At 43.9% G+C, this 17915-nt stretch overlaps 4 protein-coding genes across 7 annotated transcripts; 2 read left to right on the top strand and 2 right to left on the bottom strand.

Moving 5' to 3' along the window:
- Positions 1-3020: 3020 nt before the first annotated feature.
- Positions 3021-6336, top strand: LOC136464680 (uncharacterized). 3 transcript variants are annotated; one of them, XM_066463641.1, is made up of 4 exons: positions 3021-3256; positions 4547-4951; positions 5033-5689; positions 5794-6336. In XM_066463641.1, the coding sequence occupies exons 1-4, from the start codon at positions 3193-3195 to the stop codon at positions 6030-6032; spliced, it is 1365 nt and encodes a 454-aa protein (XP_066319738.1). In that variant the 5' UTR covers positions 3021-3192; the 3' UTR covers positions 6033-6336. The 3 variants fall into 3 exon arrangements, with proteins under 3 accessions (XP_066319738.1, XP_066319739.1, XP_066319740.1); XM_066463642.1 differs by lacking the exon at positions 3021-3256 and adding an exon at positions 3269-3646; XM_066463643.1 differs by lacking the exon at positions 3021-3256 and adding an exon at positions 3993-4095.
- Positions 6337-7712: 1376 nt separating this feature from the next.
- On the top strand, positions 7713-11162 carry LOC136467900 (protein HEADING DATE REPRESSOR 1-like). Its single transcript, XM_066466711.1, has 4 exons — positions 7713-8042; positions 8164-8242; positions 10146-10492; positions 10734-11162. Exons 1-4 carry the CDS (start codon positions 7728-7730, stop codon positions 10950-10952), a joined length of 960 nt encoding a protein of 319 aa, XP_066322808.1. The 5' UTR covers positions 7713-7727; the 3' UTR covers positions 10953-11162.
- A 313-nt stretch (positions 11163-11475) lies between these two features.
- Positions 11476-14889, bottom strand: LOC136467899 (uncharacterized). 2 transcript variants are annotated; one of them, XM_066466710.1, is made up of 6 exons: positions 14499-14889; positions 13546-13794; positions 13210-13386; positions 13007-13113; positions 12423-12709; positions 11476-12329 (listed from the first exon to the last, which is right to left on the bottom strand). In XM_066466710.1, exons 1-6 carry the CDS (start codon positions 14646-14648, stop codon positions 11794-11796), a joined length of 1506 nt encoding a protein of 501 aa, XP_066322807.1. In that variant the 5' UTR covers positions 14649-14889; the 3' UTR covers positions 11476-11793. The 2 variants fall into 2 exon arrangements, with proteins under 2 accessions (XP_066322807.1, XP_066322806.1); XM_066466709.1 differs by having other exon boundaries at positions 14487-14886.
- A 1887-nt stretch (positions 14890-16776) lies between these two features.
- Positions 16777-17604, bottom strand: LOC136464679 (probable steroid-binding protein 3). Its single transcript, XM_066463640.1, has one exon. It carries the CDS (start codon positions 17383-17385, stop codon positions 17074-17076), a length of 312 nt encoding a protein of 103 aa, XP_066319737.1. The 5' UTR covers positions 17386-17604; the 3' UTR covers positions 16777-17073.
- Positions 17605-17915: the final 311 nt, after the last annotated feature.

Genomic DNA, 17915 nt, shown 5'->3' with positions numbered 1-17915 from the left:
CAATCAATAAATCAGATAATAAGAGACTAAAGTATGAGGACAGCAACCGGGACAAAGTTATCTGTCATTAGTTTAGTTACCATTTTTCCCCCCACGCCTTTTTCCTTCACAGAGGGGGGAAAGTAACTAAGAGCATCTTTGACTGTCAAGGGGGTGTCACTGCCTCATCAAACAAAAATTGCTAAATGGACTGTGTTATGTGAGTGTAGGTTAATTCAATAAAAGATACTGCAGTGCTGATTATATAAAATTAAAAAATAATCGACTTAATACACCGTACTGTAGATTTTTAGGACGTTCTCCTTCTTTAAAAGAAAAAGGACTCTAGGAGTTATGCCTATGGTTACTGCCTTACTGGGTACCCATGCAATCATTAGCATATAGCCTCTAGAACATTGTTATGTGATATCAGGAACAGCCTAGATAAGCAATAATAGAGACCAGGGGACTTTTACTATTCCAACAAACTAGTGCATCGGAGGATGTGTACTTGTTTTCTTTTCAAGAGTAGCGACAATGAGGACTATTGCCATTTCGTCAGTGAAGTCTTGTATATTGACACTTAAAGAAGCATCTTAGTCACCCTTCACCCATCACTGGCAACGCAGATCATGAGACAAGAGTTAATAATAATGCAATAGCTTGCACTCACCTGGAAATAGCTACACTGAAACACAAATTTCTTTTAAAAGGCCACCACTCTACATCACTGACATTGCCGATAATTTGTGATTGCCTGATTTGCCATAAAGCAAACTTTTGTATAGCACTAATACCCTTGAATCCCGTGACAGCCTGAAAGACATCAAAGTTACTAGCGTTAGGAATAAGTTATAACCAGCAAAAAGGCAGTTGTGGGACACTTGTACTTGATGAGTGGTAAGCTCCATTGTTTGTACACTTTGAGACATGACTAAGTGAGTAATACGGGCCTCAACAGAGAGAAAGACACCTAAGCACTTGAATGATCAGCTGCTGCTATACAATGCCATACAACTAGTACTAGCTTTAATAAGGGGGTCAGCCTGGCTCCACCATCAGTGCCATTTCGGTCAGAAAATGGGACTTAACACTTCTGCAAACTGCCGCTTCATCGACCTACTCAACGACTGGCCTGAACAACCTTACTGCGAAATCCAAAGTAGTACCATATTCGACCTAACTTTCAATCCCCGATAGATCAATCACATACAATACACTACACACGGTTGAATTCGAATAAACTGACATGCCACGAGCAGGGATTCGAATCAGCGTCACTCTCGAATCTCGAACCCCGGAACAAGGCACCGCACCGCTCCTCCCCAAGCGAACCAACCAAAGCAATGGTGCCTCACCTGAACCATCCACGCTGGTATGGTGGAGAAGTCGATGCAGCGTTGCCTACTGATTCTGGACGGCGCCAAGCGCCTCCTCGCGCCCTCGACCAGCTCGCCGTCTGCCGCGCGTGGAGATGGAGGCCCGCCACTGCTGGCTCGGCTTTCCGCACGTTTGGCGACGGCCCATTACCTCAGATCTGCTTGGAGATGTCGGGACTGATGGGCTTGCGCCTCGGCCTGCTCTGAACATATCTTGTACTATGGGCCGGAAGAAGTCAATGTTTATCTTCTTTGACTATGGACTATGGTCGTGGTCCAGTTTTTCTTCTTCAAACTCCAAAACTATATTTTTTTCATCTTCCAAAATCATTTAAGTTACCTCCTGTTTCAGCAAGAAGTGGTTCTCATGGGATTGTCATATTTCAAAAAAATTATGGGTAAGCATTTTAAAAAGTTTTTAAAACATGAAAATATCTCTAAGCTTTTAATAATTTCGGGGGAAAAAACTCAGATTGGGACATGATGAATCCCGATAAAATATTTAAAGATCGTGAAAATATATATAGAAGCTTCAAAAAAAGATTTATAGCTTTATAAAAATATAAAATAATCAAACAATCTAGAAAATTTCCAAAACACTCTAATCGATGTCTAAACGTGTTTAAAAACCTTCCACGACGAAAGCATGGGATGCAACCAGTATGAATACAACATACATTGATGATGAGTATATCAGCTAAATGCATTCGTGTTGGTTGAATATAGAGTTTTTTTTTGTTATTGATGATCCTTCAAAAATCCACGTGTTGTGCTCTTTTTTGCTTTTTATAGGTTGTTTAGCGAAATAGTCTCATCATTTTGATTTAGTACCTACTCATACTCAATGTAACATGTTAGTCCTTTAAATAATTGAATTGTCATTAGTCACCCTAATTTATTTGTGCGGCATAGGTGCACTTGTAGTAGATTATTATTATTATTAAAACTTTACATAACTCTTTTTCATGTTTTCAGGTATTCACGCATTATAAAACAATACTCCCTCCTATAAAATTATAAACTATGCATGTATTTCAAATTTCAGGCTTTATTGTCTTTGACTAACAACTAGTCTAGTAATATAAAAATTTTATAGTACAATAGTGATAACACTAGATTTGTCTTTAGAAATACTTTTGATACTTTCGTTGTTGCCATAAATTATATATAATAATAGCAATTAACAGTCAAAGTATAATCTTAAATACCATAAGTCAAATCACGTCTTCTATTTTGAGATAGAAATAATAATCATTATGGGCTTCTTGTTAAAATTACAACAAGATCGCCAACGGATGCCGACATCTATCTGCATAGAAATACTATGGGAGGTCACACATGTCCAACCTAGTCCATTGGTAATCACTGTTTCAGCTGCATTCTCAGTATTATTGCACGTGCTAAGTCACCTACACACAGACTCTTTTGTTAGGTTGCAAATTCTGTCAAGAAAAAGAGGTTTGGGCCCGAACGAATGGACACACCACACCACCCTGTCCTATCCCCGTTCCACCTCCACGTGGGCCCCACACCGACCCCACCTCAGCCCAAGAGGTCGTGGGCCCACCGGCACCTGAACTGTGGGCCCGACGCGCACGCCTCACGCCGAAGCCTATATAACTCGGCACCTCCTGCCACCCACCGGCTTCTCCCCCTCCGCTTCCTTCCTGCGAGCCTAGTGCGCGAGCCGCGCGAGAGGAAAAGAGGCAGAACCAGCCCTCCGCCTCCTCTCTCCCCTTCGCGAGAGAGAAGAGGGGAAAAGAGAGAGAAAACAAAAATATTAGGGCTTTCTCCTCGATCCTCTCCGCGATTGCCCCACCGATTCGTCAATCCAATGCCGCGCGCCTCAGGGATCTCGAATCCCCCGGCGGCCGCCGCCGCCGCATCCTCCAGGAATGGTAAGGGAGCGGCCCCGTCCCGTGGGGGGGTTTCGGGTGTTCTTAGCTGGGGTGCTGCTTGATATCGTCTTCAGGCGAATTCCTAGGGTTCCGGGCGGGCGATTCCGTTTTTCGGTGCAATGCGATGTCCTTGATCCTGAAACGGTGGCAGCTTGGCCTGGGGTTGGGTTTTCGTGGGGGATGCGCGGCCCTGGCTCGGCGTGCCTAGTTGCGTGTATGGTGTACGGATCGTCGATGAGACCCTTGATCGAATCCGCATGTTGCCTGGATCTGTCTGTGAGAGTACGCGTGGAATTTGTTATCCTGGAACGCACAGCTGAGAGCTGATTTAGGCCCCCTGAATTTTGGCACAACTCTATTGATGATAGGGGGTTTGTGTTCTTGCTTTGGGTAAGACCAGAGGTTCTGTTTTGTACCGGGGTTCTGCAAAGCTGGGCGAGGGTTTCTTGAATTGGACTACCTTGAGATTGAGGAACGCGACAGAATAGAATTTTCCATTTAGATGGTTAATTCTTTCTTTTGAAAATCCATGAATACCGATTTGTGTCTTTGCAGTTGGATGTGATTTGTACTGTGGGAGTGTTTAATGGTTGTAGGATCCTTTATAGGTTATTATTGAACTGTTTCCCCCACTTGATTGGTTGGTCTTGTCTAGTATTGTTAGGTATTATTAGGTCCTTCTTGCTTTCTATTTTCTACTAAATCCAAGTGGGCAGGTGAAGAAACGCATTGGTGCTTTAAACGGTTGATTTGTTTCGGATAGGATTGCTTGGCCTGACGTAATGTTAGTCCAGATATTTGGCCTCATACGGAGACTGGAGCCCCCATCAAGTTATCTGGTCTGATATTGAACTCACATATGCTGATTTTCTTTATTTGGCATATCCACATATCCCCAATATGTAACGGTGCGACAATTCCATTAAATATTCTAAGTTGGTTATGTGGTATAGTTTATAGAAACGCACCTTCCATGTGTGCTTGGATGTTACTCCTGAAAGATACTTAGCTGCTGGACTGTCTTGGTAAATGTCACAAGATGGAGTTGTACATCTATTTCTTCTGTTCTATGTTCCCTGTCTTGGCAATCTGCATCATACTGCGTGTTGACTGAATTGATATTTAGTGTAGTCTCTTGCTATAGGACCATTCTGCATGATTTTAGTAATGCCTCACAGTCTCACACTTCTGTTCATGAAGTAAATATTAGCTAACACTACACCCCCAAAGAATGCTTTCTGCTTAATCTTGTTCTCACTTTTTTTTTTACACTTTGCCTTGCATTTTCAGTGAGCAGAATTGCTGGACACTCTGGCCCATCTTGCAGTGCACCTGCGTATCAGTTGTTTCGCCCTGTTACTCGTTCTATGACCCTTGGGTCTGATCCTATCGTGGCTTCACCTGGTTTCAAGGCAGGAGGATCTGCTAGCACAAGCACAAGAAGTACTTCAGATGCTTCTTTTAGCACTCAGTTAGCTGCTTCACGACCAACTGCCACTCATGCCCGGACCCCTCTAAAAGTGACTTCATCTGGTTGGAAGCCTCTTACTCAACCTGTTGCTCTGAATGAAGAGAGGAAATGTGCAAGCCTTACAATCAACCCTACTGCTAAGCGTTCCAGAGTTGCTTCTTCCCGAGCTGTCAAAGATTCAATCAACCATTCAGCTTCAAAAGCTAACTCAAACGTTGGCAGTGGTGCTTGCTTGATGCTTTATCAACATAATTTTACTAGTCATGTTCTGAATCCTAACCCTTGACAACTTTATCTTATTCCAGGCAAGAAGTACAGAGATGAAGAAATTGTGAGCCTGGGCGATCAGTCAGATGGAGCTGTCATGCCATCTCCCACAAAGAAGCTACAGATATGCAACGGCCTTTCAGATGCACCTTCAATAAGGAAATCAACTATCAGAATCCTGGGTGTTAAGGGAGCTGCTCTACCACCCACAGGGAAATCTCAAATCGAAACTGGGAAAAGCTTTGCTAATGCTCCAGCAGAAGTGATTTCTGCTAGTACAAATGAGATCAGTCAGTCAGAAAATGCAGCTGTCCCATCGCTTGCACAGCAATTGCAACCTGACACTGCAAAGAACTCCAGTGTCACCATGCATATCCATGAAACAAGTAAAGTCAATCAGTTGGCTGCTACAGTTGCTACATTACCAAGGTCGATCCTTCAAAATGATTACAATAAGAAGCCTTCCAATGTACCAATAATGGCTAACCAGGCTAGTGGGTTGGCTGGTGCGACTGCTCCCTTGATTACACCAAAGTTAGAAATCGGAAACATGAAGGACAGTTACAATCCTCTCTCAAATCCTGCTTACACAAGGGCGCTTTTAATCAAGCAGCAAGAGCAGCTGCTTCAGCAATTTAAATTGGGTAGTTCACAGCAGCAGCCGCAGGAACAGCAGCTCTACATAAAAGGGCCAGGTAAAGTTCTACCAATTGGAGTATGTTTTTCAATCTTGTTTTCTGTTATAGTTGGTGATTTCCTGTCTCTTGGCCTCTTCGTAACTGCCCCATTGCAATTTCAGCTCTGTTTGAGAATGATGACCCGCCACCGGTTGAGCCGCTGGGAACAAGGTGCCAGCTCTGCAAGCTTGATATTGCTTTCCGGCCACAAGGGGATGCTGGCCGTGATGCCAATGCTCCTCCAGTCGTTGCGGTTCTGGCATGCCACCATGTGTTCCACAGCAGGTGCATTGAATCTGTTTACGGACTCGCTGAGCCTGCCGAGTGTCTTGCCTGCCTGGAGCCTGGGGCAGCGCACTGATCACTAACCAGAAACACCAGTTTAGCTTGATTTGAGCTATGGTATAGGATAGAATTTCCTCTTATATTGCATATAGAGAGGGTGAGTATGCATTGATAGAAGTTTCGGTTGGTACAACGGTGCAGATCAAAAGTCTGAATGCCCCATTTCTGTGGGCCTTTAGATGGTGTAAGTAGCTACCATTGGAGTTCAATAGGGAGCTGAATCATGGAACTTGCCTGATATATTTTTTCTCTTGTTGTCGTCATAGTTAAAATCTGCAGTCAATTGACAGTCCCATTTTGAATAAACTGTTGCAATCTGCGCTGGTGATTTGTTGTGACTTGTGGCTTTCTGAGTTGCGACCGCACTTGCGGTTGATTGGTTGGTTGTGTACCAGCTGGTGGGCATCTGGGCTGAAACTGTGGCCTGGGCTTGTGCCGCTAGCCTGCTATAAACCTGGCCTGTGCATAGGAAATTCTCCCTCCATCCCAAATTGTAAGTCTCTAAGAAGCTTGGAGAGTCAAACTTTTTTAAGTTTGACTAAAATTATAGAGAGAAACACAAATATAACTAATGAAGAATCTAATGATACTTACTTCCTCCAGTCAAAGCATCTCAAGTTTAACCAAGTTTATATAATAAGATAATAATATTTATGATACTAACTAAGTACCAATAGATTCTTTGTTAATTATATTTTTATAGCATATCTATTTGATGTCATAAATCTTTGTAATTTTTTTTTATAATTTTGGTCAAACTTGAGAAGCTTTGACTCTTCAAGATTCTTGGAATGACTTACAATTTGGGATGGAGGAAGTACTTGGTATGATAAATATTATTATTTTGTTATATAAATTTGGTCAAACTTGAAAAACTTTGACTCTCCAAGATTCTTGGAATGACTTACAATTTGGGATGGAGGGAGTAACAGTTAGCTATTGGGCTCAGGTTTGCGATTAGTGGCCCAGCTGTTGATGGCAATGCCTAATCATCATCATTGAAGGAAAAGCGTTGTACCTGAGGGCTGAGGGCCGAGTGCATGGTGTTCACATGGTCTCTGGCTGCTTTCGCATTCATACGCTGCATGCAAATGCAGGTGGCACTGTGCCAGTGCAACAGAAATGGACGGACGACTAATAAAAAAAATAAAAATGGACGGACGAAGCCTGAAGGCAGTGGTTGGCGTGCTGCGGGACTCTGCCTCTAATTTCTAGCTGTATACAGTGAGATTTTAGTAGTCGATTGTTCCTTTCTTTCTTGGCGTTTAATTAGGCTTTTGTTCCTTTCTTTCTTGGCGTTTAATTAGTCTCTGTTTGGATTCCCATAGTCTAAAGTGTTGTATAAAGTTTAGATCACCTCACAGAGCTTTAGACCACACTAGTGAATGGTCTGAAATTTTAGTCATCAACTTTAACTACTAAATTTTAGAACAGAGAATCCAAACGGACCATTAATCTGGGGCTGATTTTGCGTTGCTGTCTTAAGCCATTGCAATCGGTTCAACAATAATATTTCAAATGAAGGTTATTTCAACGAGTCAGCTGCCAAACCAAGTTTGTAAATAAACCTGACAAATGGAGCTTAGCACTGACTGACTGACCGGTTCTGATGTGGGCAACAATACTGGCGTGTGTGCGCAGCTGGCCACAGAGGATCCGCGTCTCCGCGAACATGGCTACGGGAGAAGTGGTTGTTGGTGGCGGGTAATGCATGCCCCGCCCCCGATCCGTCAACCGACGGGAGAAGTACGCCGTTTCCGCCATCGTTACGTCCCTCAGAAGCAAAAACCAAGCCAACGACGACCAGGACGACACGGCCAAGAAACGGGAGTGTCTTCCAAGGCGACCGCCCCCTCTCGCACTCCAAACAGCACACATCCATCCATCCGTCAGCCCAGAGCCACAAGATAACGCAACCAACAAGACACAGCGAGCGAGAGGGCGGGGAGAAAAGAGGAGAGCGCGCGGCGCGGCAACCAGGTCCAGGAGAAAGGAACCCCAGCTAGCCTGGAGCCAAGAAGCCGAGGTGAGATTTTGATTGACATGGTTGCTGAGGCCTGGAAGCGAGGAGGAATTCGAGGCGGAAGAAGCAGAGATTTAGCGGCTGAAAGCTGATGGGTGCAATTTGTTTTGTGCTGCTGCTGCAGGGAGCGAGGGAGCAGCCAGGCATGGAGGAGCCCGTTCCGGCTGACCCCCCCAGGATTTTCTGGAAGTCAAGGAGATCAGGTGCCTGCTGTCTCAATTCCTGTTCCTGCATACAAAATCTTGCTGATTTCAAGTGCTTTTTTTATCCCCCAAGAATCATCTTCTCGTGACTTACCCATCCTTATTTATTTCTCAGTTCTTGAAAAATGGCTAATTTCAGCTCAGTTCTCTGCAAATTTCTCTGTAATTCTGCCCAAAAGAAAGTAATACAGACATACAGTTCATACAGCAACATAATTAGATTCACACCAACACTATTAATCTCAGCTACTTTGTTTCCCTCCACAAGCACCGTTTTTTTTCCTCGACCAGAACATTTTCCTTTTTGTTCATATATAAGTTTTGGTACTGGTGCCCGGGAATGTGCCGGTGAGATATTTCGTGTGGGGATGAATGATAGCCAGCTCACTCGCGTGACGTACCGGTAGTCCAGTACTAGTTAACAATTAACATAGCACGTTAATCACGCACCCGTGCTACTTAGCTGCTGTTGATAACTAACAGCCCATTTGGTGGTTCACGTGAGCGTAGCTGGTCATTTCAATCCCTTGTCAGCTACATGTAGAGCAAACGTCTCAGGGTGTGTTTGGTTCAGTTGTGGCTGTGGAAAAAAGCTGTCGTGGGCTGTGAGCTGTGAGAAAGCTGCCGTGGGTTGTGAACTGTAGAAAAGCTAAAAATTGTTTGGTTAAACAAGTATAAAATATAGCTTCTATCTTTATCTCTCTTGAAACAACTATAGAAGAGCTTTTTATTCTACCAATTTCAAAAAGCAGAAAACCAAAAGCCAAAAGCAGGGTCAAACCAGCTTTTAAAACTGTACTACGAAAAAGCAGCTGCTTCTAAAAAAAAGCCGTCTGAAAAAGCAGCCCCTTTGTTTGGGCTTTTGGCTTTTGGGGCCAAAAGCCAAAGTCAAAAGCCCAACCAAACGGACCCTTCAGTCTTTGCTTGTCTTCACCGCTAAGATGTACGGAGTAAGATCCCAAGCCTGCAGCTGCCAGTGTGGTGCTTAGTAATAATGGTCTCAGGAATATGGTTGCAGCCAGAAATCATATTCCTAGACACCCTTTGCAGCAAGAGTAATTTCTGATTTTGCTACCGTGGGATTAGATTTCTGTGTGTTTTCTTGTCTGTTTCTGCCTTTCCATTATTTCCCCCTCTTTGCCGCGGTGAAGACAAGGCCAAAGTCTAGTAGTATGCAATCGGTGTAGCGTCCTAGAGTTTCTAGGTATGGCAGCAGACAAGTATGAACAATTCTAACCGAGTAGCCGTCTAGGCATGGTCAAGTATGGAACAAACAGATAAACTACAATCTAGTCGTATATGAGTATTTTGTAGCATATGTCCAGACGGCAGTATGGTCGTGTCTCATGTGGGTCAGATTATGTAGCGTCGTGGAATGCTAATCAGGTCAATCTGATGCTACATCTGGTTGATACTGACCAATATGTGACGCTGACAGATTAAAATAAATCTGCCTTGGAAATTACTCTCTGACAGACATAAAAACGATGTCTCAGTCTTCTTTTCAGAGCTTGCCGTATTGTTCATGAATAGATCTTTATGTTGAATACAGTGTGTTATTTCGGTCCCTTGTTACTTTGCTTCTATGTGAAGGATGGTACATATACATATAGCATACTTGCAAGACACTGAAGGGATGTAAAGAACTAAAGAAATCCCACAAAAAAATGAAAGCAAGGGCTATAAAAATCTCACTAAGAACTGAATAAAAGCATCCCTTGGCCTCTCCATAAGCTGTTCACATGACAGCCAAACGCATCCTCACAACTCACTAACTTATTGGTTGTCAAAGTGAATGAACTTCCAACTAATCATATTGTAGAGCCAATGGTCATGTGTGCATTAGATTTTAACTGGGGAAGTGCACTGGCTCTTGATCTGACTAACAATATGTATGTTCCAGCCAATGGCCGGAGCTTGCAACAAGAACCTGACAAAGATGCTACCGAAGAAACTAATGAGCAGGCTCAAGAGGAACCCATGAAGACCGACGATGCAACAGATACAACAGCTATAGCTGAGGATGTACAACCAAACCCAAAAGCTAACTTGTCTGAGAAGCGGAAGGCTCTCTTTGAGCCTCTCGAGCCGATCAACGGCAAGCACAGTGCTGAAATGCTGCTTCCACCACCGGACTTTGAGCCCGCATCATATCCAAAGGGATGGCTGGTGGGCAAGAAACGCAAGCTCGTCAATGTAGATGTTGTGGAGAGCATGAGGAGGATTGCAATCCAAGAAATGAACAGAAAGGTTTATAATCTTTCTAGTGGTCTGATTCTACATACCTGCATGATATCATGCGGCATGCAATGCTATTTTTCTAGTACATGCATCGATGATCAAGCTGAAAATCCTGAAATGTTGGCTTCTGCTTTTATCTGCGATAAGAGTATCATGCTTGTGTGCCGCCTAAGGTATACTGTAGGCAATTTTGTTGCTGAATGTGCATCGAAGACTGACAATTGTTATTACTGTGGAAACTGTGTGGCAGGACCGTGAGATCAATGGACTGAACGAGCAGTTAGAGGAAGACTCCCGTGTGCTGGAGCTTCTACAGAAGCAGCTTGCCGATGAGCGCAAGAAGCGGGCAGAGACTGAGAAGGAAAATTCTATGCTTCATGAGCAGGTGACCATGCTGATGAACATGCTGGACGAAAATGAGGGTTTTGATGATGACGGAGAAGCTCCGCCGCCCGATTCCTTTGATTAAGCATTACATTACTATCCATTTTCCATTAGTATCAAATCATACACCTCTAGGTACCAGTTTCAGAGTATCCAAGAGATATATGCTGTGTAGAATTTCATTTATCATATTGCATTACATGGCTTGTTTTCTGTAGATAAAGGGTGCATGTCTGTTGCACCAACTCCTTTCTAGGCTTCAAATGTATGTGAGAAACTTTTTTTTTTCTCGAACTATGCAGGAGAGCCGCGTGTCATTTCATTAAGATAGAAAAGAAAGTACATAAAGAGGGGGGAAGAGCCCCAAGACTAAGTACCAAACACACCCCCACACTTACAAAACACTACACACTCAAAACAAGGAAAGACCTGACCATAGAGCACCAAACCTAAGATGGTGCTACAAGAACATATTATATTTGAATCGAAGTGTATGTACATGTTATATGAAATTCTTCCTTGCTATGCAAATTGCAATGTCTTCTCCAACATTCCACATAGCAAAAGTCACAACTATGTCATATATACTACTCACATGCCCGATAAGATTAGTATACTTGAGGGGCATATCCCTCATATAGTCATATATGCAAGTAACACAAGCTGAGTATGATGAGAAACAAAAAAAAAATGATATCCAACAAGGGAGAGAGTACCATTTAAAAGGAAAATGCCATCAAAATGTAAACAAAATGTAGCTCCAACGTTGCATGTGGAGTTTCTCGGCGAACAGACATTTTTGCTGCACCAATCTGCTGAATTATTTACAGGGAAGAAGTAAAACAGAAATCTGGCGTGGCTGATTTAGTTTCACAATTTGTACAGCTGCTGCTTTAGTTCTAGGAGTAAAGAGTTGATTGAACGATTTATTTATCAGAATTTTCGGCTATGTTGAACAAGAACTGTGGAATAGAAGCTACTGGGGGAAGGTTAAGCAGCAGCTCCCCGAAAGAATCATTTCTGGAAATGGTGAGTGGTTCTTTGGCTCCTGCAAGTGATGAGTTGAGCTCCTCCTCAAAGCCATCAGAATCCACTTGGTTTATGCCTATGTCATCACTGCATTCAGGCTTGCGCATGGTGGCTGGCACCGTGTCTTTCTCAAGCAAAGAGTAAAGGGAGTCAACCCTTGCCATCAAATATTTATCATCTGAGGCTGGCAGACTCTGTGTATCGCTGAAAAGGTATTGAACAAGATCTTCCAACACTTCTTTGGTTTTTCCATCATTAATGGTCAAAGGAGGATCACCTACACTCCTTTGATCAGCTTTGCAGTTACCTAGATGGTTAACCAAATCCTCCACAGATATGGATGCCTTCAATTCAGGCGCTTTGAATTGATTCCACTGATTGCAATTCTTTGGTTCCTCAGAAACAGTGCCCTCAAAATCTCCAGCACCAAATCCTGTAAACACCAGATAATGAACATGGTTATATCAAAACATCACATATAGAAGCCTTGCAGTCTATACTAAATTGTGTGGCTAGAGTTGATTACCTATGTTTATTGGTTGTCCAACATTCTTGGAGAGTGATGAAAAGACACATGTTGAGACGGGATCAGTGAACTTGGGCAAAGTAGCTTCATGTTCATACTTCAAGCCATTGAGATCAATGCATTTTGATTCATTTGGATTTTCAAAAATAGATCGCTTAGGTTCAAAACTTGGAGTTTGCAATACGGCATCTGGCTGCTGGCTCAATTCATGTAGACGTTGATCACATTGAATGAGCTTTTCAAAATTCTTGCTTAACAAACTTGAGGGGCACTGCAAGGTATGTCTCCTGCACACATAATCCTTTTTAGTATGTAGTTCCTTAGGCAGGCAACAAAAATAATAGTATATAAATCAACATGTAATAGAAGGTAAGTTACCAAAAACATTCATGAAAATCAAAACAAGCAAATCTAAATAGGAAGCTAATCTATTAGCTGAGTAACTAAAACAATATGCACATAAAAAGTTAAACATGTTTACAAAACAGAGTAGCAGCATAGGTCACAACTCCCCACTAAAAACATTTCTTTATGTAGAACATTGCCTTGCAACATGGAAAGTGCATTTTGCACTGGTTCTTCACCTGTTGAAGCTTGCCTGTCCATCAGTAAAATCTGACGCAGCCTGCCATTGTGTATGTTTCCTTGGCTGAGGACCAGTCTCTTTGAAGAAAAGGGGTGGGCGAGCCAACTTCACAAAAGAAAACGGGATGTTGTTAAAGGAACTGATGATGAGATGCAAAGGACTACAACAAAATATGTCATTCTCAGACTCTCAGGAACTTACCACTAGATCTAAGATCCCTTCTTGTTCATTATCTAGGCAGGTTGCCTTCAAAGCAATAATATCTGACCACTGAATTTCTATCTTACTCTTGAGACCATCATGTAGGACCTCCCAAACAAGCTTATGCTTTGCAAAGTAGCACTTTGCGACCAAGTCACCTTCATAGTGTGAAATGTACTGCTCAGAAATATTATTAGTGTTAGGGTAATAGGGTGGGTTGTTTGGAAAAGCTGCAAAATAGTTGCTCAAATATGCACTCCTCTAGTGTCATATAGTACAATAACAAAATGGAAATCCACATGGTCTTAGAAAAAGAGGAAACTGGAATTTTGTTACCTCCCAACTACCAATTCTCAAAACATTTGCAGGAAAATTTGAAGCTTTCAGTCGTTCACCAGCTGCAGGAGCCCCAGATCTAACCTCTTTCTTCATGGGTGTATCAGAAACATTGTTGTGCACATCAAACTGTTCGCCAGCAGATTTTGCCTGAGAAAGCTTCATCTGAATAAGGTCCAGCAGAGATGGACTTTTTCTTAGTCGCAGACCCAATGGGCTAGGTTCATCAAGCACATCACAGGACAGGTCCTGCAACAGTTTATGTTGGAATCAGAGAACGAATTAAAGGGCCTTGTACACTTGTAGTTTGGATACTAATTGAACAAACCAATAATACTTGAACAGAATATATAATCTATGAGGTGTTTTTGCAAACACCTTAGAACTCTCAAGAACCTATAGCAGACATGAATGGCAAAGGCAGACATCTGTCCTGAAAACTTAAATCATGTGCTGTAGATTTGAACAAACTAAAAGGACCTGACAGTCCTGGACAAATTTATCACGCCTCTTACATTCTCTGATTTTACAAGGAACCTTTATGTTTTCTAGACTTCCTCTCTAGACGCAGGACAATTGGACAAAGACTAAGCAAGTAAGCAACGGTCAAGATTTCAAGTAGTCAAACCATATATCCACATGAAAGGCTCAAACAAAATTTAACTTCGTGTCAGCGAGTCGATGCATCATGAACTGAATAATGCCAATGCAGCATCGAACCAAACACAACAACGTGGCAACAACTTCACCAGATTTTTAGCACTAGAGTGGCAATGAGGCCGTTCAGACTTCACCGCGCCACCTTCTGTGTCGCACGAGTATATATTCCGCGCGACACGGGGATGTGCAGAATCTAAAGCATACTGTAGCCTTCAATCTCAGCGCGCGCCGTCGTAAACGGAAGAACCAAAGCCACGCGAGGAAAAAAAAACCTAATTTACCGATCTACGAGCCTGAGGCGGCCGCGGCGGCGGCGGTGGCGGCAGTTTGACGCGCTTGTGCGGAGCACCATCACCGTAGCCGAAAATCTCCATCTCCGCCTTGACGGTCGCCGCCGTGGCCGGCTCGGCGCGCCGCTTCCCGAAGCTCGGAAGCTGCACCATTGCCACTTAATCCTTGCTTTTCACCTCGATTGTGATTTGCTAATCTACCAGGCGCGCGAGATCACGTCCAGGAGGCGCGAAGGCGAGAGAGGCGGCGGAGGAGGCAGGCGGGCTGGGCTCGGCTGGCTGGAAGTGCGATTCCGGACCTGCGGAGTATCGCGGTTGGTTGTTGGTTGCCGAGTCAGATACTCAGATCCGGCTCCGGCGGTCTGGCCGAAAGCCTGGCACACTCAAGCTTTTTTGTCACAAAAATGTGATACGCATGTTTTCCCGATTTGACACAGAAAACTATCATATAGTCCTTTATCCATATATATAACAGCGGTATATAGAAAGATTTTATTCTGCCATATAGGATATTTGTTCCTAGTCATATGGGTTGCCAATTTAGTTTATAGTAAATTTTATTCACTACAATACATCGGTTATCTATCATTCCAAATTATAAGACGGTTGAATTTTCTAGATACATGAATTTTGTTATAGATTTAGACATACATTATATCTAGATGCATAATAAAAGTAATGTATTTAGAAAACCAAAATGTCTTGTAATTTAGAATAGAGGAAGTAGTTTTTAAGGCTTTCTATTGACTTGATATAATGCTATTGACGATTTAATAAAAAAATCTTTTATAGAAAAACACCCTCACAAAAGTGACGTGCCTCATCCTGATTTTTTTTTTTTTTGGGAACGTAACGTGCCTCATCCTGATTTGGCAGCGTCATAGGTAGTGTTGTGCTTGTCTGCTTGATGGTAAATAGGTAATCTCGTTTGCAAGACTTGAACATATATTTCGAAAGTACAGAATTATTTTTGCACGTGCAAGTAACTTGAGATCTCAAGCAGGAAGATCAACAATAATCCATTCGACTGTATTCTGATTCGGGCTCAAAATAGTTACCCATGTTGTCTTACATGAATCGGTGGCCAAGATGGCTTCAAAAATCAAAACCTTTAACAACTCAATGGGATTGAGATCCAGAAAACCAACAATAAACAAGATCTTGCTCATGCAACCACATTTCAACCATCCGCAAAAAACAATACCTACTATACGGGTGTTTGGTTGACGGCCATTGGCCGCCACGCCACAGCTGTGGCTCGCCACCAGAATCTTGACTTGACGCTTGTTTGGTTGGTGATTCAACCGAGGTTGCCACAGCTTTTTACAGCACAAAATCCACAGAGAGTGGCGTCAAAAACCACGCCACCCCCATAACTCGCCGCACTTTAGGCGTGGTTATCTGTGGCCGGCGTCCAAACAGCCGCTATATATTGTATGTTTCTCGCCGCCCCTGAAATCTACTGCTGGTGATTGACTTGCCCTCCTTCGTTCCTATTTTCTCTCCTTGTTCTTATTCAGCTCCATGACACAAGCAGCGGTGATGTATCATCGGGAAACAACCTAACAAAACTCAGGCCAAACAATGTGAAATGAACCGATTTCAAAACCATCATCGGTTCTATATAGTTGCTGGTCGGGAAGTGTGCATGCTTTCAAGCAGAGATATACTCACAAGTTAAGTCAAACACTTCCTCAAATTACAAAAAAAGTTAAGCCAAACACTACAACAACCTGAAATATCTGAAATCTGGCGGCAATTAAAAAGGGACACCAGCTCCATACATAGAATCGCCACAGCAGGTCCTACCATTCAGATCATAGCATAGGTCATTATGTAGAAACTAGGAAGCAAGCACATGTCCTCACTGAGACACTGACTAATCCCAGTATCACTGTACCTAAGGGCAATAGGATTTAGGACAAGAACGATGCTTAGCCAATAGCCATGGTGGAGAGCTGCGGCATGGTGGTGATATATTATACAGTAGGATAAAGGGAGGTGCCTTGAGTCGGCGACTGATGATGTGGATGACGGCTGACAGTTTGGTGTGTACGATGTGAATTGTGATTTTGTTGATGGTCTGTCTAAGAATATCTGACTGTGTATCAAAAAATTGCCAACCCAAACTGTCAAATGAGCCTGCCGGGAACAACACTTGTATTGTTGGATACTATTATCTTATTGAGGATTAGCCGATTAGTTAAATCAAGCCCTACAGCTTAGAAAAGCCAATCGTATATGAGATACTGCAATTACAAAGCCACTCAGCTCAATAATATAATTATAAACCAACCCCAATCTTTCATTCAGATTATTGGTCATGGTCATGGAATTACACAACCACCAAAGCACATATATAATGGCATGTGGTAGCACTGTATGCAAGGACTAGGAGTAATTCACAGTCACATACATCCTTCCATTCAGATTATTGGGCAGCCACAAACAAGCAAGCACAACAGTGAACACTGCAAGAGGCAGCACAGAGCTTACACTGACACTTGGCCACGGCAGAGAGCTGCTGGTGGTCGACTCACGGCTGATTGGGTGTTGTTGAGCTGAGAGACTGTCGAGTTCAGGCGTCGGCGAGGCGGGCGACGACGGGGTACTTGGCCTGGAACTTGGTCTCCCAGTCGGCGAGGACGCCGAGCTCCTTGTCGGTGAGCCCGGAGAGGTCCCCGGAGACGTCGGCCTCGTCCTTGGACATCTTACCCAGGGCGCGGCTGGCCTCGCGGCCCGCGAAGACGGCGTAGGAGCCGCCGGGGCCGTAGAAGCCGCGGCCGGAGGTGACGTCGTAGACCTTGCCCCGGACGGAGACGTAGATGGGCTTGGACGGGTCGGTGCCGTCGTACGCCCGCAGCTGCGCCGCCGTCAGCTCCGTCGCCATCGCTCTTAATTCGGCGCGGCGGATCTCAGCGGGGGTGGGGAGGAGGAGGGGATTCGGGTCGCCGGTGGCGCCCCGGGGGTTGGTGCCGTGGATTGTTGGAGCGACTTGCGACTGAAGCGGTAGGCACCGGCGGTGTGGTGTGAGTGTGACCGTGAGAGGAGTGGGGACGGACGAGGAGCCACTGCGTGAAGCGCACGCGACGACGTCACCAGTGCCGCCCTCTCGGAACGGTGAAACGACAAGGGCCACACGGAAGAAGGTGTGGTGGGTTGGGCCGTCCCGGCCCCAGAACTTGAGGCCTGCAACGAGTGGCATGAGACCCACAAAGGCCGCAGTGGGCCTCGGGATTGGGTCCACTCGTGAGCGTGGGTGAACGAAGGGCTTGATTGCTTTGTTGTCCTGGAGCTTTGGGCCTGCCACAGGGTAGATCTTGCTTCATCTTAAAAAAAATAATCACTTTCTTGAGTAATCAAATAATTTAAAGTTAACTAAATCTACACAAAAAAGCTACCATCTGTAATACTAAATAA

Source organism: Miscanthus floridulus, chromosome 7, assembly GCF_019320115.1.
Source record: "Miscanthus floridulus cultivar M001 chromosome 7, ASM1932011v1, whole genome shotgun sequence".
Lineage (NCBI taxonomy): Eukaryota > Viridiplantae > Streptophyta > Magnoliopsida > Poales > Poaceae > Miscanthus > Miscanthus floridulus.
Note: the sequence above shows the minus strand (reverse complement) of the source record. Positions and strands in the feature narration are given on the sequence as shown.

Excerpts from the sequence above, each read along its gene's own strand:
- LOC136464679 (XM_066463640.1), bottom strand. The coding sequence starts at position 17,385 with ATGGCGACGGAGCTGACGGCGGCGCAGCTGCGGGCGTACGACGGCACC.
- LOC136464680 (XM_066463641.1), top strand. The coding sequence starts at position 3,193 with ATGCCGCGCGCCTCAGGGATCTCGAATCCCCCGGCGGCCGCCGCCGCC. Across the intron at positions 4,952-5,032 it reads TAACTCAAACGTTGGCAGTG|GCAAGAAGTACAGAGATGAA; the intron begins GTGCTTGCTTGA and ends ATCTTATTCCAG. Across the intron at positions 5,690-5,793 it reads GCTCTACATAAAAGGGCCAG|CTCTGTTTGAGAATGATGAC; the intron begins GTAAAGTTCTAC and ends TTGCAATTTCAG.
- LOC136467899 (XM_066466709.1), bottom strand. The coding sequence starts at position 14,648 with ATGGTGCAGCTTCCGAGCTTCGGGAAGCGGCGCGCCGAGCCGGCCACG. Across the intron at positions 12,710-13,006 it reads GGACAGGCAAGCTTCAACAG|GAGACATACCTTGCAGTGCC; the intron begins GTGAAGAACCAG and ends TTATGTGTGCAG. Across the intron at positions 12,330-12,422 it reads TGGACAACCAATAAACATAG|GATTTGGTGCTGGAGATTTT; the intron begins GTAATCAACTCT and ends TGGTGTTTACAG.
- LOC136467900 (XM_066466711.1), top strand. The coding sequence starts at position 7,728 with ATGCCCCGCCCCCGATCCGTCAACCGACGGGAGAAGTACGCCGTTTCC. Across the intron at positions 8,243-10,145 it reads CTGGAAGTCAAGGAGATCAG|CCAATGGCCGGAGCTTGCAA; the intron begins GTGCCTGCTGTC and ends TGTATGTTCCAG. Across the intron at positions 10,493-10,733 it reads TCCAAGAAATGAACAGAAAG|GACCGTGAGATCAATGGACT; the intron begins GTTTATAATCTT and ends ACTGTGTGGCAG.